The sequence below is a fragment of the Heteronotia binoei genome, chromosome 6, assembly GCF_032191835.1.
Source record: "Heteronotia binoei isolate CCM8104 ecotype False Entrance Well chromosome 6, APGP_CSIRO_Hbin_v1, whole genome shotgun sequence".
Taxonomy (NCBI): Eukaryota; Metazoa; Chordata; class Lepidosauria; order Squamata; family Gekkonidae; genus Heteronotia; species Heteronotia binoei.
The window spans coordinates 74,466,894-74,493,289 of NC_083228.1; the positions used below are offsets into that span (position 1 = coordinate 74,466,894).

Genomic DNA, 26,396 nt, shown 5'->3' on the forward strand with positions numbered 1-26,396 from the left:
TCCACAGCGTTTCTGAAGGGTGCTTCCTTGGCTGACATCTGTTTGACTGCAACCTGGGCATATCCTCATGTCTTCATGTGACATTATGCCCTGGATGTCCAGCAGTGTTGCAGAGCACAGCTGGGTACCCTGGTCCTTCAAGGCGCTACTTCTGCATAACTGTCAGCTCCCTCCTCCAGGTAAGCCTATCTTGCTAATCTCCCATGAGTGTGAAGCACAGAGACCACGAAGAAGATAAACAAGTTGCCTACCTGTAACTTTCTGCTCTTCGAGTGGTCATCTGTGCATTCACACTACCCGCACTCCTTCCTCTCTGCTGCCGGTCATGGTACTCTGGATAGGTGGCGGTGGGAAGGAACTGGAAGGATATTCATGCCCACTGGGTGGGCATATGCACTGAGGCTGTTGTGCATGTCTATCGGGGTTGGGCAGCGAAAAATCCCGGACTTTGGAGTTACCGATCGGTGATCGGCGCTGGCACTTCATCCCATGAGTGTGAATGCACAGATGACCACTTGAAGATCATCAGTTACAGGTAGGCAACCTGTTTTTCTTACGGGGAGACCATTGAAGATAGGTCTTCTTGTCTAACTGTCTTATCACACAGAGTCCAGTGGCACCTTTAAGACCAACAAAGTTTTATTCAGGGTGTGAGCTTTTGTGTGCACACACACTTTCCTGTCTGTCTGAGGAAGCTCATAACCTGAATAAAAGTTTGTTGGTCTTAAAGGTGCCAATGGATTCTAACTTTGTTTTATATTCTTCAGCAGCATATATATCTTTTCTAGGGAGGATAAGCATAAAGTTCTGGTTCACAGGGATCAGAAAAGCAGCTTTTAAAAAACATGCTAACTAATTTCTAGTTTGCAAAATATAGCCTTTGAGACTTGTAGTCAGACACTTTAGGACTGTTATTGTCGTACTGATTATAATTATTTAAAACATTTTTATGTCAACTTTTCCACCTGATGAGGATCCCCAAGGCAGCACACATTAAAATATCTGAACAATTAAAACCCCCAAAGTAGTTATTAAAGTCTGTTGTTGGATGCCTGATACAGCAGAGGAGCACTAGATTGGTTCCCCAGTAAGAAATAAGAATTCCTGAGATCTGAGTGCCATCTAATCAGAGGGATTCATTCATCTTAGTGTCTATTTCTGATAACATTGGAGGGAGAAGTTTCTGCCAGTTAGCCACTCCTGCTGCAAATCTCTATTTTGTTGCTGTTTATGAGACCCCACTGACAACCCCCAGGAACAAAATTTGGGGGAGGGCTGTAGCTGGCAGAAGAGGTGGATCAAGTTTGCAGTGTTAGATGTGGCAAGCTGCTTGCCTCAATAAAAGATTTGTTTATCTCCCTATATTAGATCTATATGGCTAAGTACAAGGATATTGTAGTGCATTCACAAATAAGGACTTTCCACAGTTTCAGATTAACAGAATACCATACTTCTCAGAAGTAGCACTCTTAAGGTTTTGCAGAACTATTAACATAAAAATAGTATCTTACAAGTATGCAAGTTTCCATGTTCCTTAGTGTTTCAATGGTAGTCTCTATTTTGAAAGCTCTTGAATGGTTTGCACTTAGTTATTGAATGTTTGGGTAGAAAGGCTGTTGCTTGCCCTTGAGAACAACAGCCTTACAAAATGCCAGACAAACACGCCTGCTTGTGGGCACTTGTGCCTCTGAGATGCATATTTATGGGAAGCCAGTTCTGACAAATTTAGGGAAGATAGGTCTTTTATAGGGTGCCTTGCCTGACATGGTGACACTCGGTAATTGATACCCTCCTGTCTTGTGGTGGCTATTAGGTTCTGTTGCAGAGCTGGACTAGCCAATTCCAAAGTAAACTAAAAAGCAATCATTTTGAAATGTATGTGACTTCATGGTAAAAAGAAGGATGGCTCTGTTTGATCTTTTTTAGCCTGGCAGCTCTCATCGGCCATGGCAATCCTACTTTGACCTCATTCTTGTGGATGCACGCAAGCCTCTCTTTTTTGGGGAAGGTACAGTCTTGAGACAAGTGGACACAGTGAGTATTATATGGAATGAATGGCTAGATCTTCCTGGAGGGAAATATAGTACCAGATACTTAGATAATGTTTATAATTCCAGACTAAGATTTTTCACAGAATCACAGCAAGTGACCTTGGGCCAATCATACAATCTCAGCCTAACCTACCTCACAGGGTGGTTGCTGTGGAAAAATAGAAGGTACTTTAGAGACCTTTAGTTTTGAAAAGTTTTTTTCTCTTATAGCCAAGAACAGGCGCGGGGGTGGGGGGAAGTCCAGTGCTCTCCAGCCTCAACCAGCAATGCTTTAGAAATACTATTAGCCTCCCTGGCTGTAGACAGCGAAATAGTCAGCTCATGGTGCCAGCAAGAAACTGATACCTAGAAGGGGACAGAGACGTGGGAGATTTAAGAGGCTAGAATGTATCTTCCTGGTGATTATAGGAAAAAATTCTTTGACCCACAAGGGATTGGGCAAATAATAAAACCCCTTGGCACAGAACAGGAGGTCTCTTTTTGGCTGATCTCATCTAGAGAGTAGGAGCTTCAGCTCCTGCTGAAGGCTGCTACTGCCATGTGGAGAGCTGGCTACCTGAACAAAGATACGTTAATGGAAAGCTTTTAGAAAACTGTAACTTCTAACCTAAAGAGTTTGCCTTAGAGCGATATCAGCTAGGTTAGGCATGCTGAACTCATTTGTTACAAGAGCTGGATCTGACATAAATGTCACTTTGTTGGGCCAGACCATGTGTGCCATAAAACGCACACACACAGCAGCCAAAATAAGCAGTTTACAAGTCCACAGTTTTGTGATCTCCCTGGGGCAATGGTATAGATAGCTTTACTGAATGTAACACGATGTACCAGAGATATAAACTTTATAAAGATGTTTTCAGATGCTGAATAGCAATAGCAGGCTTGCAGAGGGGTAGAAGGCATGGAGGTATCAGTATTGATAATGAGACAGGAAACCTAGGTTTCAATTTGGTACAGGATTCAGTCCAGAAGGTTGCAAAGAATAAATGGAAATGTCTGAAGTGAGAAGTGACTCACAAAAGCATGTGCCTAACCCTACCAATGTTGTTGGTCTTTAAGATGCTACTAGACTTGTGTTCTTTTCTACTGCTATTAGAAACTACAACATTGAAAAACCAGTGGGGGAACATTTTAACCTTCCAGGACATTCATTTGCTGTCCTAAAAGTAGCAGTTCTCTTTTAAAAGCATTTCAGATTAGAAAGAGAGACTGTCGAATTGCAACTGATAACGAAGCTCAAGGCAATGCATCCTCCTGGATCGAACTGAAACCTGGGTTTCTACTCTCTTTACCAGTGCCTGCTATTGTCACTGTCCTCTCTATTTGGTGTCCCGCCAGGATCTTTTATATAACATATCGGCCCAAATTTTAGAGACTACAGATGTTTTTAAGTTTTTTTTCCTGTTTGATAATTCTGATTCAGAAATAACTGAAATAATAGCAAAGTTTCTTTATAGAGCTATGGTTACTCATCCTGATAAGTAGTACTATATATCAGGTTTTACTATGTTGCTACATTGTTTATATTTTGTAATCCTAATTTTATTCTGTATGCACTCTGTGCTCTCCTAATCTGTAAACTGCCCGACCCTCTACTTTATATTTTTATATATGCCAATAAAGGCTTGTCTTGTGTGTGTGCTATTGTCATTTGGCATCTGAAATCACTTTACTCTCCAAGACATTCTAGCCATATCTGAAGAAGTGAGCAGTGACTTGTGAAAGCTCATGGCCATGCCACAAATTTTGTTAGTCATTACCGTGCTGCTGGACTCTTGTTCCCTTCCACTAATACAGATTGCAAGTTATGCTGTAAGCCCCACCCCACCCCCGCCCCCGGAAGTGTGCAGGCACACAAAAACTTATACCTGAAATAACATTGCTGGTCTTAAACGCAGCACTCTTTCTCTCTCTCTCCCCTCCCCCCTTCCCCCATGTCTCTGTACCACATAGACCTCTACCATTCAAACATGCATTTTAAAGGGGGTGCTAGAAGAAGGGAGGCCATCATTTGACAAACTGCTAATCTTCACTGGTGCTACAAGTGTAGTCAGCTCTCTCAATAGTGACTATTCACTGGATAGTGGGGGAGATAGCGGCCTTAGAATGACAAAGGCAGGAAGGGAAGCCAGGAACACTGGTCCTCTCAGCAAGTAATTCTTACAAGTTGGTGGTAGTGGAATAGGTTGCCAGGTCCAATTTAGGAAATATCTTTGGGGGTGGAGCTGGGAGACTTTCCCATTCCCTAAATAAATAAAAACACCACAGTGTAGTTTCCCTGAATACAGTCTTCATTTCCTTTTTGTATTCAAATGGTTCCACAGCAGCTGCACTTCCACTAAAATGAAAGTGAACTCACACATACAGACACACAAACCAGCCAAAATAAGCAGCTTAGCCCACATTTTTGTGATCTCCCTGAGGCAATGGTATAGATAGCTTTATTCATCAGAGTTGCTAAATGTAACAATCTGCTGTATTTCAACCAATTTATGAAGAGAGAGGTCTAGGTGGTGGAGTTTTCCTCTATCCCATACTCAGGTTCTAGTTAATTCTTTACTATCCCTTTAACTATACAAACAGCTTCTGAAAGGAATGGCTCTTTCTGTCCCTCTCCCCAGCTTCAGTCTTGCTGAGATTTAAAGGCACACACATACCCCTTCCAAAACAGAAGCAGTTGTAAACCTCTGAACCTGCCTGGGATCTAAAGGCACATAGTGGCTGTTGCAGTGGGGCTTTTCCCTGCCGGCCAGCTGGCTGGTGGTGGGGAGGAGCCTGCAAAACCAGGAGATCCCCTGCCTGAACCTGGGGACTGGCAAGCTTATAGTGGAACAAAAAGGGGAAGTGAAAACCTCTCAAAGCTTCAGGAAAGTCTGGAGAGTGAGGTGGTATCTGGTGAAGACTCAGACAGCTATTGGTGCTTAGACATCTCAGAGGGCAGGGCAGAGCAGTGCTACAAGGATAAATGAAGGAAGAGAGATCAGGGGTGTCAAATGTGTGGCCCAAGGGCCAAATCAGGCCCCCAGAGGGATCCTATTAGCCCTGCAAGCAACTCAATGTCATCTGCTTCCTTCTCTCTCTCTCTCTTCCTTCCTTCTGCATCACAGCTTGCTTTGCCTGGCTTGCTCAATTGCACAGGAGCTACAGAGCAAAGACTCTTATTTTCTTCAATGGCTGACCAGTACATGAAGCAACTTATGTACAAAAGCTTGCAATGCCCAGTCATTTCATGTTTCCCCCTGGGTCTTAGGCTCAAAGCATGGACCATGAAATTTCTGTAATAAATGTCAATAAATCAAAAAGTAGGTTTGAAATTTACACACCTGAACAAAGCTGAACAGCATACTCAAGATTGCTATAGCACAGACACTGTCTCCAGATTTTGATGCAGTAATTCAGAGCAAGAGGTGTCAGTTATCAGAGACTGTTAAGTAAACAAAATATTTCAAGTGTGCTAATCTTTTAAGCATGTTTTATTTTAAGTTTTTGAAAAAAATCTTTAAATCTGCTTGTCTGAGTCCTTTATAAAGTTTATATCTCCACTACCTGGCATTACATTTTATGACACATTGCCCAGCCCGACAAGGTCTCATTTATGTCAGATCTAGTCCTCATAACAAATGAGTTTGACACCCCTGATCTGGATAAATAAAAAATGAATGTTGAATTCTGGATTCCCTTTTGCTAATCATTGACTACTTTTATCTAGATATGTTTGTAGTTAGTTTTGGATTAAATGATTGAAAGAGAAGTAAAGTAAGCTGTGGCCTTCAGATTAAAGCTACAGGACAGTGTATTTGAACTGCATGCACTAAAAGGAACTAAATTGCAATATTGCAATTACAGCCTAAGAAAACAGCATTGCATTTAGTTCAGTTGTATTACTTCTGCTGCTCAACTGGCTATTTCACTGAGGGTGCAACATAAACTACAGTGCCTGTTATTGTTTCAGCGACCCAGGAATGCGTTTCTTTGGGAGCTGAATTTAGCTGAAGCTGTGCTATCAGTAATTTTTTTCTTCTTCAGCTAAATTCTAATCTTAAACCTGGCAAGGGGCGAGACACCTAATACCACCACTTTTACTATAGCCGTGAATGCATAGGTTTGTGCTGGTTTCTGTAACATCTTACTGAATGCTGTGCAAGGGTGCTGTAGAGTATGTGCTCCTGACACAGCTGCGTAACTGCTCTTAAATTATATTTTAAATTTAATGTGTTCTAAACTCTCAGTATTCTAAAGGTAGTAACGTCACATTGGATAGATTAAACACTATTGCAATACTCCTATTTCCAGTATTTTGGAAGGCTGCTAAAACCTTGCCCAGGAGAGGGGGTTAGAGATGACACACAGAAGGGAAAAGCATGGAGGCGGGGGGGGGGGAATCTGTGTGGAGGCTCTGTTGCCAATAAAAGGGAAATCAATCTTGTGTGGAAGCCCAAGATGATATAGTAAAGCAAGCCTTCATATTACGATGTGATTTTGTGTGTGAGCCAGGTGTTTCTGCTGGACACTGTTGTATCTAAGAGAAGTATGTATCAAATATTTGAACATGAGGAAGCTACATTTTCACTGAAATAAGTGTCTCTTTCTCTGCAGGTTACTGGCAAGTTGAAGATTGGTACCTACACAGGTCCCCTACAGCATGGCATTGTCTACTCTGGGGGTAAAGTGGAAATGAGAATATTGGTTCTCATTATGAATGGGACAAGGATTTTGGGTTTTTGATCTGCCTTCACTTAGGATTTTTATGTTCTATTGATTTTCTGCAGGGTAAAGAACTCCATGTTCAAAAGGTTTTCTTTGCTGTATCTAGGTAGAGACATTTATTCTCTAGCATAGTTTGCCATGGTACGATAACTACTCTAAACATACTTTAGGTGTTCTAGGTTTGCAGACTCAGTAGCGTAATGGTCAATTTTAAAGTACAAGAACTATGTCTATCCCATAGTAAGACTTTACAACAATGACAAAATCAACGTTAAGGTTATTTAACCCCCTGGTGGTGGTTTCTGCTTCTCCTCCCCTGCCCACTTGCAGAGGAGGGGCAGTGATGGCAAGACTTACAGCAGTGGTAGAAGGTCTCCCACTCCTCCTCTGCCTATATGAAGTGCAAGTGCCTTGGTAGTGTTGGGGAAGCTCCTCCTTCTCTCTGCTTGCAGAAGAGAGGCAACAATGACAGGACTGGCAGTGGTGGTGGGGGTTGGAGAAGAGAAGAGGCTCCCATTCCTTGTCTCATGCCTGCCTGCAGAGGAGAGGTAATGATTGGGCTTCTGTCAGTACTGGGGTCTCCAACAGTTCAAGTCATCTACCTTCTCCTTTGCCTGCCTCTTGTAGGTTTGCATTGCCTGTGCATTCCTGTTTTGGTGGTATTTAAACCCCACTTCCACAAACGTTTTGAAGGTTTTTACATTGTCTGTGAATGGGAGCTTTGCTCTTCTGAATGAAAACTCTTCTGTTGGGTGTAACACCAGGGACTCCATTCTAGTCTGCACAGGTCATTCAAGGCACATGATATCTTTGATAGAACCATGGATGAGCCCTCAAATGTGACTCTCTTGTGTTGGAATCTGGCATTCAGTAGAACATGCCATGTGCTGCACTCTTTTACATGTATGTATTTTAGCCACTTATGAGGTCAGTATAAGTACAACTATGTGTAGGGTAAGTGTTGTATTAGTTTACTCTGAGTTTCAGAATTGCTTTGAAGCAGCCCAGCATCTGTAGTTCCTCTGTTAAATTTCTGTTCCATTAAAACTTCATACATGAAACAGTAACATTGCTATAATAGTCTAGTCAGTGGGAAATGCCTTTTCTTATTGACATCTATTGATTCGACCCTCCTTCTTCCCTCTCAGGCTCCTCTGATACCATCTGTGATCTTTTGGGGGCCAAAGGCAAAGACATTTTATATATTGGAGATCATATCTTTGGAGATATTCTGAAGTCCAAGAAACGTCAGGGTTGGAGGACTTTTTTAGTAATTCCAGAACTGGCACAGGAACTTCATGTCTGGACAGACAAAAGCTGTAAGTAATGAGATGTCTCAAGCCCAGCCTTTCGTTGAAAATGTACATAGCTTAAATTGGTGTATGCTAGCTGGGACGGAAAAACACACTTGCTTTCCTGTTGGTTATTTGTATGCATTAAGAGATGAAGAGAGAATCTTTTGACAGATGGTGGGATTGATATAGATTATTGTACATTTTTCTTTTCTTCTTTGAACTGAGGTTGTAAATTTATTCTACCAACTGTGTTATTGCTGCTGCTTGTCACTCAGGCTTCTTACGCAGGAATATATAGAGCTGCAAAACTGAACAGAGAGCTGAGAACGGAAATTGTAATCCTAGAGTCCATGAGAAATTTCCCAAGCGGAAGTCCTAGATCTACTAGTTTTGCCCAGTAATTTATAAAAGGATGGCTTGGTTTTCCTCTGTGAAATATAAATGTTTCTTCTTTTTTTTGTCTTTCACAAAGTGGCAGTGAAAGGCTTTATCATCAGCTCTATTTATATGAGTTGTAAAATCAGCTTTATTGAGATATACTCTGCAGAATTGTTTCATAAACCAACAGAATAATCCTTAGCAATATGCATCTCTCTGCTCTCTGTTGGAAAGGAGGCTTTGACTTAGTTGATTTGCACTGTAATGATGTCCTTTTACTTTTCTCATCCACCCCCTGCTGTTCAGCCCTTTTTGAAGAACTTCAGAGTCTAGACATCTTCTTAGCAGAGCTATACAAGTAAGTATTTAAATGTTTTCCCTGGAACGTAATCTTGTGGTCCAGTTAGTGGTTGGATTCTCTTTTTTTATAAACAGCTGTACCCTGTCAAAGTGAACAGAGTGGGGGTGGGAAGAGAGAACTACATCTTTGGGCCTAATCTAGTAGCCTTTCTGAACAGGACTTTTTGTTTCTTGTGTCAAACCATCTGGTATTTGCCTTCAGTATGCTTAACAGTCATTAATTTTTCTATTTCAATTAGACATTTGGATAGCAGCAGCAATGAGCGCCCTGACATCAGTTCCATCCAGAGGCGAATAAAGGTACTGATGGACAGAATTTTTTTAACCCCTTGCTAGGTTCCCTTTTCCTAGAACTTTCACAGAACTACTTAGTAAGGTATCCTGCAACAGTGTAATGGTAAAATGTTAATATTATGTAGCATTTTTACTATATATGTGAGGAACCTCAGTGTATGGAAATGGTTTCTGCAGTTAATGCTAAAATAAGCTGGATTCTTATGACACCTTAAAGACTAACAATGTCATTCTGGCATAAACTAGTGTAGACAAGAGCCTTCTTCTTCATGTGCAATGAGTGAATCCTCAGTATGCTAAAAAGCTGCTTGCCTGGGAAGATCTCTAGAAGGGGTGTGCAAAAAAAAAATCAGCATTTTTTGTTTGGGTCTCTTGAACCTTAAAAATATTCAGTATTTCTTCTTAAAATCCTTGTTCCCAATACTGGCACATATTCAGATCCAGGATTTTTCAGAAATCACAGTTTTTTTGCATAGATACAAGAATAAAATGCCAAAAAAGCCAGCCTGACCCTGGGGCTGGTTTGGCTTCTCCTGTGGTGTGGTTTAAACTGCACCACAGGTGAAGCTATCTACAGGATCTGCATGTGGCTGGGAGGCCTCTTGCTGCTGCAAGCAGACCTGGCTGGGAGGGTTTCTCCTGTGGCACTGTTTAAACCATACTGCAGAAGAAGCTGTCCCCAGGATCTGCATTGGGCAGGGAGGTCTCTTGCTGCTGCACACAGACCTTAGAGGATCAACTGGGGCAGCAGGAGCTGAGAGTTCTGCACCACCTCTGCTGGAGTTGGCTCCTTGTTGGTGTAGCAGCTACAGGGGTGTCAAATACTCGGCCCTTGGGCCAGATGCAGCTGCCCAGGCTTTGATCAGACCCACAGCTCTTCCCCCCCCCTCCTCTCCTTATCCTTTGAAGCTCCCAGGCTCTTACAGCTCCCAGGCTCTTTCAGTTTCAGCCTGGGAGCTTCAAAAGCTCTTTAAAGCACCCTTTGAAGCTTGCAGGCTCTTCCTGCCTTTCTTTGCTGGCTGCTGCAAGGAAAACGTGGGGTGGATTTTAAGAGCCATTCTACATTTTCGTTGCAGCTTTGTCTGTATTCTGCAATGGTTTCAAATGGAGTGGAGATGGTTACATTTTCAGTTTTCCTGTAGCTAGCTGAAACTCATGCATGCTGGAATTGTGTCATTGCAAATGAAGGTTGATGCTTTCAGCCAGCTTCTCTCTCCTGAATGAACGTAATCTAATGAGTACTCTAATGCGGGAATCCACAGCCAAAAGGGGGATATTATGCTGGAAAGGTTTTGCCAATCTGAGTAGACTGGTGGGGAGAAGTTTACAATGCCATTTCATTGTTTCCACAGAGTCAGAGCCTTGTGCTTTTTCTTGATGTTTTATTTTTAAAATTGCATTGCCAAATTCCACTAGTCCCCTACCTTTACAACTTAAACCATTGGAAGAGTTTTAAGCATGTTTGTATTTTAAGTTTTAAAAAATACCTTTAATTGGGTTTGTCTGTGTCCATTATAAAGTTTATATCTCCACTACCTGGCATTATATTTTATGACACTCATCACCTGGCCCCACAAAGTCCCATTTGTGTCAGATTTGGCCCTCCTAACAAATGAGTTTGACACGCCTGGTGTAGCTGAATATACTCAAATAAAAGTCCCTCAAAATTGACTTTTATTTGGGCTCAGCTATACCAGTAGCCAATCAGATTCTCTGAATCTGTATTTGGCTTAAATATTTAGACTCAATCTATGCTGAACACACACCCCTAATCTCTATTGATAGCAGTCAAATTCCAGATCTGCTGGCTAGTAGAACCCCCCCCCCCCCAGTGGAACCTGTCATTGATAGGCTGATTTTTCCATTTGTTTTCTAGTTTCAGCTGTTATGATTGTCAAAGACTGCTTTTTTCACAAGAAAAATTAGCTCCCCTCCTAGGTTAGACTGATCTGGCCAGACTTCTATAATTCCAAAGTGCTTTATGTGGGAAAGCCCTTGAAAACTATTTGGAAGTTTCAGTTATTACAAACTGAGACTACTTGCCAATGAAATGTCCATTGTTTTGTCAACTGTACACTGACTGTTATCATGCAAACCCTAATTAAGAATACATATACCACCATACACAAAATGGATTAAATCTTATTGTGTCACTCCAGCAGCAAAGAATAGCCTCACTTGGTGTCTAGGATCTTAGACAAATGATAAACCTGTGTTACCAGGAGCAGCCTGAGTAGCTCTACCTGACCCAGCTGCTCCTGTTTCTCAGTAGGTTTATTGATGGAGCTGCTGCTTCACTGAACTAAGTGGGGGAAGCTCTTGGCAGAAAGGAGAGTTCTCAATCAGGCAATTGCTAGATCAAGTCAATGCCTCTAACTTGCTCTCTGATTTTAGAAAGTGACTCATGATATGGACATGTGCTATGGAATGATGGGAAGCCTGTTCAGAAGTGGCTCCCGACAGACGCTGTTTGCCAGTCAAGTGATGCGCTACGCAGATCTTTATGCAGCATCTTTCATCAACCTCCTATACTACCCCTTCAGTTATCTCTTCAGAGCTGCCCATGTACTGGTGAGTCCAAAATTCATGGAGTTGTATTCTAGATTGATAGTAATCCCATTCAGAAACTGAATGCATTTCTTGTTCCTGGACCCCGAACAAGCCATCCCTCCAGATCTATGGAGCAGACTGTCCATGCATTCTATAACTGTAAGTAAATTAGAAGTGTTCAGAGAAGCCTGAGTTAAAGGGCATTCCTCAGCCATAACAAGTAAATATTCTAATGTGATAGGCAGCATTAGAGAGAGTCATGATCTCTTAAAAGTGCTTAATGATCTCAGGCCCACAGGACTGCTGCTTCTTGTACACGTGTCAAGCCATTTTCTTTCAGTGGGCTGTTGGAAGTTAGCCCTATTGATTGAGCTCTTTTGATACTAGAATAGAATAGTTTGCTTTTTTATGAGCACTGGTTGTTTCAGGGCTATGCCTTTAATGGTTTCAGTTCTGATTTCTTTATGGTGGTTGTGCTTCATATATTTTATATTTTTGTGAGCTGCTTTGTATGTAGAAATGGCATATGTCTTTTTCAAATAATAATGTGGTGGTTGATGTGATATTTTGCATATTACAAAGTTGCAAGAGGGGAACTCCTACAGGAGGAGTAAACATCTACTGCCCCCCTCTACACTGGTTCCACTTTCTCTCCCTTCCTCTTTGTGGCCCCCCTTCCCCTGGTTCTCTTGCTCCATCTAATCTGCCTGCTAAACTGATTGTTCTTCTGTGGCTGCTCACCAACCCACCCAGACTTCTCTCCCCATTTGCTTTGTGTACTTGCTGGTGTGGCAGAGTATAAGAAGCGAACATGGGAGGGAATAAACAGCAGTGTTATATCTTTTCCATCACTACCACATTATTGCATGTGCAGATATCATTTATATTTTAGACAATGTGGAGCCTCTGTATAATTTTAAATGTGTCTGATTAGATTTCCCCATGCTACAGAAACTTCTTAACCTTTGGTGGTCCTTTTAATTTTTTTACCCATTTTGTGGGGCATGTCTTTCAAATGTATAGATTGGAAAAGTGGTTGGTGGGTGCAGAACCAGGAAGCAGTAGTGGCAGCTATTACTAAATCCCAATGAATATTATTTTTGTGGCTAATGCACAGACTATGGGGAGGGGGAGAATTAAATCTTAGTATTAAAGAGCTGACTGCAAGAATACAGGCACTCCGTTCCTGCCCTTCCCTCAGTGTGGTGTTGTGTTAAGAGTGATGGACTCTAATCAGAGAACCAGGTTGGATTCCCCATTTCTCCACATGAAGCCTTCTGGTTGACACTGGCCCAGTCATAGTTCTTTCATAACTATTTAACCTCCCCCCACCCAACCTCACAAGGTGCCCGTTATGGACAGAGGAAGGGAATGTGATTGTAAGTCACTCAGACTCCTTAAGGGAGAGAAAAGTGGGTTATAGAAACTTTTCTTCTTAACCAGTTCTCTGTCCCACAATCCCTTTTGCCCTTTTTATTTCCATAGACAAACAAGAAGGAAACACAGTACTGATATGGCAAAAACAAAGCAAACTGTGCAGCACTTTCAAAAACTCTGTGAACAATGTATATTAAAGGCATAGTGACAATATAGCACAAATCATATGGCAATATGCAGAAGTGTCTCCAAAAAGGTCTTTCATGAAAAGTCTCTGTTGTTAATGTCAATTTAATCTCAAGGCGTAGTCATTAATAAATGTCTTCAAATATCAAAAATCAAAGAAGATGAGCCAAAAATTTATAGACCGGTTTCGGTATACACCTTCCTCAGTTATGGTCTCTTTTTGCAGTTCACTGCGTCAAGGCTTCTCCACTAGAATAAGGAATTTATTATTAATTATTAATTTATTATTAATTGGGACCCCAATTAATAATAATGCACAGACTATGGGGAGGGGGAGAATTAAATCTTAGTATTAAAGAGCTGACTGCAAGAATACAGGCACTCCGTTCCTGCCCTTCCCTCTGAGAGTCAGTGTGGTGTTGTGTTAAGAGCTAGCTAGAACAACATTCCTTCAATTCTTTGTCTGGTAATGTGGAGGTAGAGTGGTTGATTAGCCATAACTCATTAGAGGAACAGCTACACAAGCTGTAATAAGGTCAATATCAGTGCCACCTTCTTTGACACTAATTGGATTTGTTTGCTGAACACTGGTAGTGATGGGCCAGTTTGTCTTGCATGAAAAGTTCCAGCATGTAATCTGTTAGTAGTTGAGTCTTCCATTCCTTGCATCCTGAGTTTTATGATTCCAGGCCATATTGAGTTGTTTGGGATGGAGAAGCTTCTTTAAACTATTGGTTAACAGAAGTGGTAAATATCATGCATGATGGTTGTTGGCATCTGCAAATGTCAGAACCACTAATATTGGAAGGGGTGTTGAAAGACCTGAGTCAGATTGAGGTGACAAAAGAGGAGGTCCTACAACTGATAGACAAATTAAAAACTAATAAGTCACCGGGTCCGGATGGCATACATCCGAGAGTTCTGAAAGAACTCAAAGTTGAACTTGTGGATCTTCTAACAAAAATCTGTAATCTTTCATTGAAATCTGCCTCCGTTCCTGAGGACTGGAAGGTAGCAAATGTCACCCCCATCTTTAAAAAGGGTTCCAGAGGAGATCCGGGAAATTACAGGCCAGTCAGTCTGACTTCAATACCGGGAAAGTTGGTAGAAACCATTATCAAGGACAGAATGAGTAGGCACATTGATGAACACGGGTTATTGAGGAAGACTCAGCATGGGTTCTGCAAGGGAAGATCTTGCCTCACTAACCTGTTACATTTCTTTGAGGGGGTGAACAAACATGTGGACAAAGGAGACCCGATAGATCTTCTTCGTGGTCTCTGTGCAGTCACACACATGGGTCTTGCCGCAGGCAACGGATCCATACCTCGGAGCTCCAATAGCTCGCCTATAACGTCTTTTGGCGCGCTTTCCTCCCGCTCTGGGGAGCAGGCAGCGACCGCGCATGCCTGGAGCGGGGGGAGAGCGCCCATTCCACTCAGTTTCTTTCCTACCGCCGCCCGGACAACACCTTCCTCGCTGCGTTCCTCCTTAGCTCGTCCATTACCTCATCCTTTCGACCTTTTTTCTTCACCTGGTATCGTATTTCTTTTTCTTATATCTTCTCCTTTCGTCCCGAAAAATCAAAAAAAAAAAAAAAAAAACCCGTTTCTGCGCTATCTTTCCCCTTTTCTCCCTTCCCCCCCCTCCCTTGTCCGGAGCGCATGGAAGGGAAAGTTACCTTCAAAAAGTGCACGCGCTGTGGGACCAAAATCCCTTCTTCAGACGGCCACAGCCACTGCCTTTTTTGCTTGGGGGAATCTCACCGAGTCGACTCCTGCCCTCATTGTGCGAACTTCGGAAAGCAGGCCCGGAAAAACCGTGCGGCAAGGCTCCGGAGTTTCCTGATTGAGTTGTCCCTAAGGGCTATGCCCGCGTCGGACTCGCCGCCTCCCCAACAACAAGCGGGAGATTTGGCTTCTACGGACGTGTCTCTCTCCAAACAGAAGCACAAGTCCGATAAAAAGTCATCGAAGCACGCCGAGACCGGCCATAAGGCTTCGAAGAAATCGCGCCATTTGGAATCTACGGATCCGGCGCACAAAAAATCTCGTCATTCCGGATCGGCCGATTCGGCTCCGAGGAAACTCCACTCGCACTTGGCTCCTAAGAAGCCTCAGGCTCCAATTTCGACATCGACGTCTATGGATCCTGCGGCTCCAACACAACCCGCTCTTCCGCCTGAGTTGTCGGCTCCGTCGGACGTCATCACCGACATGCCCCAACTGACACCTCAATCTTCCACAGCAGTGGAGGTTATACCAGTCCACTCTCGTTCGCCTTCGGTGCACAGTGTGGTCCCGACCGACTTTCTAGAACCCGATCTCACCACCGAGTCTACCCAGACCTACCTTAAACCTCCGCTTCGGATCGGATCCTTCCGCGACATCGGGATTTCTCCCCTGTATAAGGACTTCCGAGACATCGGGATTTCTCCCCTGTACAAGGACTCGGCCGCTCAGGCCTCAAACAAAGGTCGCTCTCGTTCACCCTCACGTCGAGCCCGATCCCGGTCGCCGCCTCTCAAGGACCGCTCCAGATCGCCACGTCGGCACCGAGACTCCGACTCCTTGGATTATTATCGCGACTACTATGCCACTCCCAGATACGACCGTCACTACTCTCGTTTCCATCGTCCTTCTCGGTCTCCATCTCTGGAGGGTTCAGGTTATTCCCCGTACCGCTACGGGGACTCTCCTAGACCCCGTGATAGACTCCGTGACTTCTCCCGACGACTCCGCGATTCTCCACGGGCTCGTGGTTTCGACCGTGATCTCTCTTCTCCTCGACCCCGTGATTACTCTCGAGATCGGATCCGAGAGCCACGGCCCCATGGTTTCGACCGTGACCTCTCTTCTCGATCCCGCGATCAAGATCGGACCCGAGAACATGATTATCCTCAACATCGGATCCGAGAGCCTGATTACTCTCGCTATTCCCCTCGACTCCGTGATAGGCTTCGGGAATGCGTACTTCACTCTGATCTACAGCGATCCCGGGACCACTACCAGGCAGAGGACGCTAGACCGCGCACTCCATCAGCCTCGGCCTCGATTGCTCCTCCGGTCTCCACTTCTACAGACCAACCTGCTCAGACGGTGAAGCCTAAGACCGTTCCTTCGGACCCGATCCGGCCTCCACATCCTCCTTCGGGTGAGGATTCCCGTTCCGACCCTGAATCCTCAGCATCGTCAGATTCCGAGGACCGTCCTGACTCGGTAGTCTCGGACTCGGTACCACAGCCCCGACTCTCTCCATCAGATGCGTCCAAGGCCTATCTCCATCTAATCACCACCATGGCCGAAGCCCTCAACATTACTCTTCCGTCGGACTCACCTAAGGTCTCTGACGTTGTACACGACCTCGTGCAAACGGACTTTCCACCTGGCTCATTGCTTCCTATGCTTCCGGTGCACCTCGAAGGCCTCCGCGAAACCTGGGACAAACCTGCCTCGGTCCCACCAACCGCTAAACGCTTTGACTCTCTCTACAGAGTTCACGCTGCTGAGGCTAAATTTCTTGCTTCTCATCCGGCACCCAACTCTATTATTGTGCACTCAGCCACTAAGGCTAAGCCATCCAGACATCCGACTCCTCCTGACCGTGAAGGCAGGAAATTAGACACCCTGGCCAGGAAGATATTCAACCTTCCCTCCACAAATTCTAAACTGAACAATTATTTAGCCTACTTTTCGGCTTATGTCTTCAACTTGGCCAACCAATTTACGCCTCTTATTCCCGCCCTTCCTGAACCCTCCCAAAGAACGGCCTCCGGCTTAGTATCAGAGCTGTCTAGAGTGTCGAAGCAACAGATCAACACCATACGCCATGCTGTCTCCTGCTCTTCCAGGGTCTTTGCGTCCTCTGTTGCCTTACGTCGCCACGCCTGGCTAAGGTCCACGAATTTACAACCGGACATTAAACAAAAGATCGAAGACCTCCCCTTCGACGGCCTCGGCCTTTTCCATGCTTCTACTGACGAGGTCCTCGCCTCGGTGGATGACGGCCGCAAGCGTGCTAAGCGCTTGGGAATCTCCCAACCGTTCTCCCAGCAATCCAACCGTGCAAAGCCCTGGAGACCATCATTTCAAAGGCGTCAAAGGTCACCTAAGCGTACTGATTTCTGGAAGAGAAAGACTGGCCAGCAGAAACCTCAGTTTCAACAAAGGCCGCGGTCACAACAGCCTAAAAAGTCCTCCCTTCCTTCTAAACAGTCTCTTTGACTTTCCCGAACCGTTTCTCCACACACGTCTGTCACCATTCCTTCCCACTTGGAACTCGATAACAACCGACTCCTGGGTGCTGACCATCGTGCGTCTAGGTTACGCAATCGAGTTCATTTCTCCACCTCGCCACCACTATTTCATAGCTACCCCTCCGTCTTCTCTCCTCCGTCAGGAGATTCTGGACTTGCTCCACAAGGAAGCCATAGAGCCCGTCCCCCCCCTACATCGGGGGACAGGCTTCTATTCAAGATACTTCCTAGTTCCCAAGAGGGATGGAGGAAGGCGTCCCATTCTGGATCTAAGGAAGCTCAACAAGCACATCGCATACAGGAAGTTCAGAATGATCTCCCTGCAGTCCATCCTGCCCCTTATTCCCAGGAATTCCTGGATGGCTTCCCTAGATCTTCAGGACGCTTACTTCCACGTGACCATTCGACCTCAACATCGGAAGTATCTGCGGTTTGCCATGGGCCGGGACCACTACCAATATGTGTCCCTACCTTTCGGCCTTTCCACTGCGCCCCGCGTGTTCACCAAGTGCATGGCGGTTGTGGCAGCTGCGCTTCGCACTCGGAACATCCCAGTCTTCCCATACATCGACGACTGGCTTCTTGTGGCCCCGACACAACAGCAATTGGAACACAACCTCGACATAGCTCTCACTCTTCTGAGCTCCCTGGGCCTTCGCGTGAATGTATCAAAATCGCACCTCACACCCAGGACCTCAAGTTTATAGGCGCCCTTCTCTGCACCTCCCTGCATCGAGCCTTTCTCCCCGAGGATCGGGCACACACTATCATTGCCCTAGCCAAGTCAGTTCAACAACAACCTCGTCAGTCTGCGTTCACAATCCAACGCCTGCTGGGCCTTATGGCCGCTACTACATCTGTCCTTCATTTTGCCAGACTGCGAATGCGACAACTACAGATCTGGTTTGTTCGAGCCTACCACCCTCAAACGCAACCGCAAGCTGTTCTGCTCACTGTTCCACAGAGAGCGCTTCTATCTCTCACGTGGTGGACTGTACCCAACAATCTCCTCGAGGGCAAGCCGTTTCTACCGACTTCCCCGACGGCCACAATAACAACAGATGCCTCCAAGTGGGGATGGGGAGCCCACCTAGAGGACAAAACTGTCAGAGGGCTTTGGACGACCGCCGAGAGCCTCATGCATATAAACTGCTTAGAACTGATTGCGGTGCACAGAGCTCTTCAATCATTTCTTCCACTAATAAGGGGCCAGCATGTTCAGATCTCTACGGACAATATGGCAACTGTTTATTACATAAACAAGCAAGGGGGCACCAGATCCCTCCGTCTCTGCCGTATAGCTGTACTGCTCTGGGAATGGTGTGTCAAGCACAACATATTCATGACTGCCATTCATCTTCCCGGTGTGGAGAATATTTTGGCCGACTCCCTCAGCAGGATTCGCATAGACGACCACGAATGGTCCATCAATCCGACCTACCTTCGGCGCATCTTCCGTTGCTTCGGAACACCCCAGGTGGACGCCTTTGCATCCAGGGACAATGCCAAGTGTCCTCAGTTTTATTGCAGGAGGAGCAACGACGCATTCCTGCACAACTGGACAGGTCCCCTTCACTACTTCTTTCCACCGACCCCCCTTCTGACGCGTGTGTTGGTGAAAATAGCTCGGGATGGCACAGACTGCATCCTCATTGCGCCATGGTGGCCTCAGCAACCGTGGTTCACGAGGCTGCTTCAACTGTCACGCCACACTTACTGCCGGCTTCCTCCTGCGGGCGACCTCCTCTCTCAAGCCAACGGTCAGGTTCTTCATCACAACCCTCGAGTCCTGGCCCTGGCTGCATGGAGAATACATCCACCTACCTCTCAACAGAGGTAGCCAATATCATCCTCAACGCAAGAAAGCCTTCCACGAGACTTTCTTATCAGCGTAAATGGAAGCGCTTCTGTTCCTTTGCGACATCTTCTCATCTGCAGCCGGAAACGGCTCCACTTAACCTAATCCTGGACTACCTGCTTTCTCTACAGAAATCGGGACTCTGTTATTCCTCCTTGAAAGTTCACCTCTCTGCAGTTTCTGCTTTCCACAATCCGATTGATGGCAAGACTGTGTTCTCCCATCCTTTATCAAAGTCCTTTCTTAAGGGCATGTTGCACCTCAACCCACCTGTTAAGCCCTTTGTTCCGACTTGGAGTTTATCGTTAGTCCTTTCCTGCCTGATGAGAGCCCCTTTTGAGCCTATGGCCACCATAGACCTCAACCTTCTTTCCTGGAAGACAGCATTACTCGTAGCCCTTACCTCGGGCAAACGGGCAAGTGACTTATGCGCCTTCCGCTACGATCCTCCCTACACCATTTTCCACAAGGACAAAGTTGTTTTGCGACCGGACCCTGCGTTCCTGCCTAAGGTTGTCTCCCAGTTCCACCTATCAACCTCAACTTCTTTACCAACCTTTTTCTCCAACCCATCCGACCAGGGACAACGAGCCCTACATTCCTTGGACGTTAGAAGGGCTTTATCCTTCTACCTTGACCGTACACAACCTTTCCGTAAGGACCCTAACCTGTTTGTGGCCTATGGAAACCCTCACAAGGGTCTTAAAATTTCTACCCAACGTCTGTCGAAGTGGGTAGTCAGTGCCATCAGGTTGTGCTACGAACTGGCTAAACAGCCTTTGCCCGAAGGCCTTAAGGCCCACTCTACTAGAGCAGTCTCGACGTCTTCGGCCTTTCTGCAAGGCATTTCTCTAGAGGACATTTGTGCGGCTGCATCCTGGTCCTCTCCATCCACGTTCGTCTCCCATTATGCGCTGGACGTTCGTGCGAGACGTGACGCCTCCTTCGGTCAAGCGGTCCTCAGATCCATCTTCCACTGAAGCCAGGGGTGAGTGCATCCGCTTCCATCTTTATGCTGCATACCATGTCACCTGATGGGTGATTGCATGTGATCTGATTGCTTCCTGTGACTAACTTTCTTCTTTACCAGCACCCTCCTCCAGGTCATCTAGCTGGCTAGTCACCCATGTGTGGGACTGCACAGAGACCACGAAGAAGATAAACAGGTTGCTTACCTGTAACTGATGATCTTCGAGTGGTCATCTGTGCAGTCACACACGCCCACCCAGCCTTCCCCGCTGCTGGCCTCTTGTAATTGTTGCTTAACCTTGTATAGTGTCAGTGCCGGCGGCGGCTGGAAGAAACTGAGTGGAATGGGCGCTCTCCCCCCGCTCCAGGCATGCGCGGTCGCTGCCTGCTCCCCAGAGCGGGAGGAAAGCGCGCCAAAAGACGTTATAGGCGAGCTATTGGAGCTCCAAGGTATGGATCCGTTGCCTGCGGCAAGACCCATGTGTGTGACTGCACAGATGACCACTCGAAGATCATCAGTTACAGGTAAGCAACCTGTTTATGTTGTTTACCTTGACTTCCAGAAAGCTTTTGATAAAGTTCCTCATCAAAGGCTCCTTAGAAAGCTTGAGAGTCATGGAGTAAAAGGACAGGTCCTCTTGTGGATCAAAAACTGGCTGAGTAATAGGAAGCAGAGAGTGAGTATAAATGGGCAGTCTTCGCAGTGGAGGACGGTAAGCAGTGGGGTGCCGCAGGGCTCGGTACTGGGTCCCATCCTCTTTAACTTGTTCATAAATGATTTAGAGTTGGGAGTGAGCAGTGAAGTGGCCAAATTTGCGGATGACACTAAATTGTTCAGGGTGGTGAGAACCAGAGAGGATTGTGAGGAACTCCAAAGGGATCTGTTGAGGCTGGGTGAGTGGGCGTCAACGTGGCAGATGCGGTTCAATGTGGCCAAGTGCAAAGTAATGCACATTGGGGCCAAGAATCCCAGCTACAAATACAAGTTGATGGGGTGTGAACTGGCAGAGACAGACCAAGAGAGAGATCTTGGGGTCATGGTAGATAATTCACTGAAAATGTCAAGACAGTGTGCGTTTGCAATAAAAAAGGCCAACGCCATGCTGGGAATTATTAGGAAGGGAATTGAAAACAAATCAGCCAGTATCATAATGCCTCTGTATAAATCGATGGTGCGGTCTCATTTGGAGTACTGTGTGCAGTTCTGGTCGCCGCACCTCAAAAAGGATATTATAGCATTGGAGAAAGTTCAGAAAAGGGCAACTAAAATGATTAAAGGGCTGGAACACCTTCCCTATGAAGAAAGGTTGAAACGCTTAGGGCTCTTTAGCTTGGAGAAACGTCGACTGCGGGGTGACATGATAGAAGTTTACAAGATAATGCATGGGATGGAGAAAGTAGAGAAAGAAGTACTTTTCTCCCTTTCTCACAATACAAGAACTCGTGGGCATTCGATGAAATTGCTGAGCAGACAGGTTAAAACGGATAAAAGGAAGTACTTTTTCACCCAAAGGGTGATTAACATGTGGAATTCACTGCCACAGGAGGTGGTGGCGTCCACAAGCATAGCCACCTTCAAGAAGGGGTTAGATAAAAATATGGAGCAGAGGTCCATCAGTGGCTATTAGCCACAGTGTGTGTGTGTGTGTGTGTGTGTGTGTGTGTGTGTATATATATATATATATATATATATATATATATATATATATATATTTGGCCGCTGTGTGATACAGAATGTTGGACTGGATGGGCCATTGGCCTGATCTAACATGGCTTCTCTTATGTTCTTATGATTTCAGTTCACTGATCAAGAGATATTTTGCTTTGTCTCCCTCTGCAGATGCCACATGAGTCAACTGTGGAGCACACCCATGTGGATATTGAGACAGAATCACCAATGGCTACACGCAACCGCACTTCAGGGGATTTCAAAGATTCTGACAAACGACACCAGTTGACCCGATCTGTTAGTGAGATCAAACCTCCTAATCTTTTCCCTCAAGCTCCACAAGAGATCACACATTGCCATGATGAAGATGACGATGAAGAGGAGGAGGAGGAGGAGGAAGAATAGAGAAGGAATTTGAACAACAGACAGCATGGCTGTAGCAGGGATTGACAGGAACAGATTTCCACTTCTGAGGTTTGGGATTAGGGTTAGGGATAATAAAATTAACACTAATCAGAAGATGTATTCCAGATGTCAACAAATTTGTATTGGAGAAGGTAGGACCAGATGCAGGTGCCTAATTGCACTGTTCCACCTGTAGAACATGGGTGTGGTGGGATGCATGTGTTCTGCCTCCTCTACTGGTACATTTAGTTAAAACTGCCTCCTTGGGGATGGTTTGCATTTATTGCAGTGAATCTGCTTTAGGCTCTCCTGTGTCCCCAGTGTTCCAGTATCAGTTTTTCACAGAAGCTGTTTCCTTTTGTTCCTCAGTTTTAGGACAAAGATGTATCCTAATCCTGGATGCAAGAGAATGGCAGTAATTCCAGGGTTGACTCTACCCCTGTCAAGCACAACTTGGTTTTGAAATGTTTCATTCTTTAACCTCATTATAGTGGGGTTCTGCTTCTGGTCTTTTTTTGTATTGATGGTTTTAAAAGCTATCATGCTACATACTTTTTATTGTTAGATAGCTAGTTTGCCTGCTGAGATTCCAAAGTTTATATTAGCTTCATCTCTGGCATGTGGTGCATGTGTTCTAGGACCTTCTAAAATGGGTCCTTTTGCCATGTGCTTGTGTTCTGGCAAGAGACTCCTAAACAGCAGTACATCTTATAGTTGTAAAAAACCCACACCATTTTTGGAGGGGAAAGAACTGTCTATACCACCTCTCCTGGCCTTACTGTTGTGATGCTGTGAACTTGATGGAATACCCTGTAAACTCCTACAGGTTTGTTTGCAGCCACTTTAATCTCTGATGTGAAATCCTCGTAAATGGAAATACAGGGTCCAGAAACCTGGGCAAAGAGGAAGCAGTGGCCTTCTCTGGGAAGTCCTTGCTAGGACTGCTCTTTATGTCCATTCCACGAATGAGAGTAATTGAAGGCATACAGCATGCTTGTTGTTTGTACATGGATCTCAGAGCCTGGTATGTCATCCTGTCCATGAGTTCAGTTTGTTACGCTAAAAAGCACGTTTCCTCTGAATTATCCTGTACTGCAAGGAGAGCCTACTTCCATCTTTGCACAAACAGGCGGTATATACTGTTTCCTGGGGTGCAACACATCCCATATCATACTGTGCCATTCAGGTATAGAAGATAGAAAAAGAGGCCCTATTTTAAGATATTTGAACTTTAGTTTGAATCAGTTAGCTGTAATTTTCTTCCATTATTAAAGTATATTGAACTGCAAATTGGCAGGACAATCTGATGCTGCTGTGGTAAATCTGCAAATTAATAAATCATGAGATTTCATAATGAAGTGTAATGATGTGTCACTAAAAGATGCTGAAAAGAAGTACATTCATCACTGTATTGTAATGCATGGCTAGTGAAGGATATATACAAAGAGAGAGATTGTAATAACAAGATAAAATGTTTATTATAGTTTTCAGGGGATGGATGTTAAGAGTGGTCTGGTCCATCCTTGAGGTTAGGCAAGAGCTACTGGAACATCAGTTGCATCAGTCTGAAAAATGGGAATTTGGATGGCACTCATTTGTAAGAAAGTCGCTCCTTTTTTTGAGCAGCCCAAAATATGCAGCTGAGAGGGAAAATGTTTGTGAATGGGTGTTCCATAGATAATATGTCTGTCTTAGAACAGTTCTTGTGTGGGTTTGGTTGACTAAGCATTAACTAATGGGGGCTAGAACTACTTATGCCTTATGCTCTACTGTCCACATGTTCACCTGGTCCCTCTTGTCTGTTTTTGGATTCTACCAAAGAATGCTCTTCTTGAAAAGATGATTACGTTTCCAAAAGTTAAGCATATCTTTTTGGGAAGTATGCAGTACTATTGTCTTATTTAACATCTGTGGAAAGATTGACTATAGAACAAATTGTTAAATGGTTTTCCCTCAACTGATCATGGAACTACATCTAACAATCCAGTTAAGCTTTAAGAAGAGTGCTGGAATAAAAATAGATAAATGGTGCAAGGGGAAAAATGTATTTCAACCCCCCCCCCCCCAAATGTTCCCCTTTACATCACCATTCTTATGGCTGAATTCTGTTAAGAAATATAATTGAGAAATGACATATCATTCTGTGCTCAGGTACAGATTTCTAATCTGTGGAATATTTACCATGTCAGCTAGAGACGTATTACAGTGTCTGTTATGCAGCTGATGGTTTAGAGCAGGAGTGGCCAATGGTAGCTCTCCGGATGTTTTTTGCCTACAACTCCCATCAGCCCCAGCCATTGGCCATGCTGGCTGGGGCTGATGGGAGTTGTAGGCAAAAAAAAAACATCTGGAGAGCTACTGTTGGCCACCCCTGGTTTAGATGAAAAGTATGTACTGGACTTGCTCTGGGACAAAAGCTGTTCTAACTGACCAAAATGAGTCACAACCACTAGAACTTGCATCTATTTATACCAAGAGTAGAGCTGGGCTGAATCCATGAAGATACAACTAGAACATACTTGGGACAACTAGCCTCAAATACTAGTTTTCAGTTTTGGAATGATTTGAAATTCACTGCAAACACAAGGTCGGTTTCTGTTAATCTGAATGCCCAAAACTTGTGCTTATCAACAGGCATCCTTAAACTTACTCATTTCCATAATTTTGAACATGCCTTATTTGGATAGCAATCATAGCACATTGAAAACTCAAAAATTAATTTTGTTTGGCAAGTAGTTGAACTGAATTGTGAAATTTAAGTGCCTAGGATTTTGACATCTGTTATGTTCCCTTGCAGCTGCAGTAGATATATAGAAACTGCTAGTCTAGATAAAATTTGTAATCAGGTAAGAGGGTTGTTCTTGAAGACAGAATATTACTTAAACAGCACCTGTTACTTAAACAGCACCTGTTACTGTGAAGCTTTTTTTTCTTTTGCAGTGCTGCTGCATTTACTTACTACATCTATATATTGAATTTCTGCTACATCACTGTTTTGTGTTATAAAATTTATCTTTTATAATGCTAGGACAAGCTAAAAATATCCCTCAGGATTTAAACTACCAACAAGAGCCATTTAAAGCTGAACAAATCTCCCTGCCCACTTACTAGTAGGAAAGCAGCAAATTCTACGCAATGCATTGTTTCACCACAGATATAGGTTGATATCTCATTTATACTTTGTTTCTTATACTGGATGTCACCCCAGATAACTATTCCTTCTCCTCCTAATCTGTTAGGCATGGAAATACATGGATAAACAATAATAAGTATGACAATTGCCTATTGGCCTCTGCATTGTTGTTGGGGTGAATTAGGGATTTATCTTTGCAATTAGGGATTTATCTACTTGCTGTTTGACTGCCCATGTAATATAGTAAGCATGTGTGTGGGTTTCATGGTGCTGAGAGGGGAGAGAACAGTGACGACACTAGCATCTCATAATAAGACAGAAAGAGCAATAATGGAGTAGTTTAAAAATATGTATTTGTTACATTTGTCTCTCCATCCTCACTGCCAGCCCACAGTACTACCAATAAGGGACAGAATTTAAACAAATAGTATAACCCCGCCCCAGTGAGATGGCCAGCATGGCAATACAATCAGCAGCCAAACCCAATTCCCCTTGTAAACGGAGAAGACAATTTCTTGTCTTGTTGCTCTGCTGAAATCACTAGTTGTTCTTTGTTGGTAAAGTCCAGCTTAAATCTTGTCAGAGGGAGAGATTCCTAAAACACTGTAAATGATTCCCTTTTGAAAAGATAGCCTCCTCCTAGCATGTGTTACTAGCTGAAATTCAATTTATTTTGGGAAAGTGATGACTTTGCTTTCATAAGCAGAGGTTGTTGGAAGAAATAAACAATTTTACTGTTCAGGGGACAAAAAAGACAGTTGCTTGATACAGATTTTAACTTTTTCCAATCATAACGGGGGCAGGGGGGCTGAGCTGATAACGGATCCTGGCAAAGGGAAAGATTGAACAAGTGGAGAGGAATATTGTAGAAAGAACAGAATTGCAATGACCACTGAAAGCTCACTTCAA

At 44.4% G+C, this 26,396-nt stretch overlaps 1 protein-coding gene across 8 annotated transcripts in view; it reads left to right on the forward strand.

The window, feature by feature from the left end:
* The window catches only part of NT5C2 (5'-nucleotidase, cytosolic II), a 122,270-nt gene extending 98,562 nt beyond the window's left edge, over positions 1-23,708 (forward strand). For all 8 annotated transcript variants that reach the window (XM_060241739.1, XM_060241747.1, XM_060241741.1 and 5 more), the window contains 7 exons: positions 1,927-2,034; positions 6,648-6,714; positions 7,907-8,077; positions 8,738-8,789; positions 9,031-9,091; positions 11,480-11,656; positions 22,121-23,708. In XM_060241739.1, coding sequence (XP_060097722.1) covers positions 1,927-2,034; positions 6,648-6,714; positions 7,907-8,077; positions 8,738-8,789; positions 9,031-9,091; positions 11,480-11,656; positions 22,121-22,354 — 870 coding nt within the window. In that variant the 3' untranslated portion in view covers positions 22,355-23,708. The remainder of the gene's footprint in view (positions 1-1,926; positions 2,035-6,647; positions 6,715-7,906; positions 8,078-8,737; positions 8,790-9,030; positions 9,092-11,479; positions 11,657-22,120) is intronic.
* Positions 23,709-26,396: the final 2,688 nt, after the last annotated feature.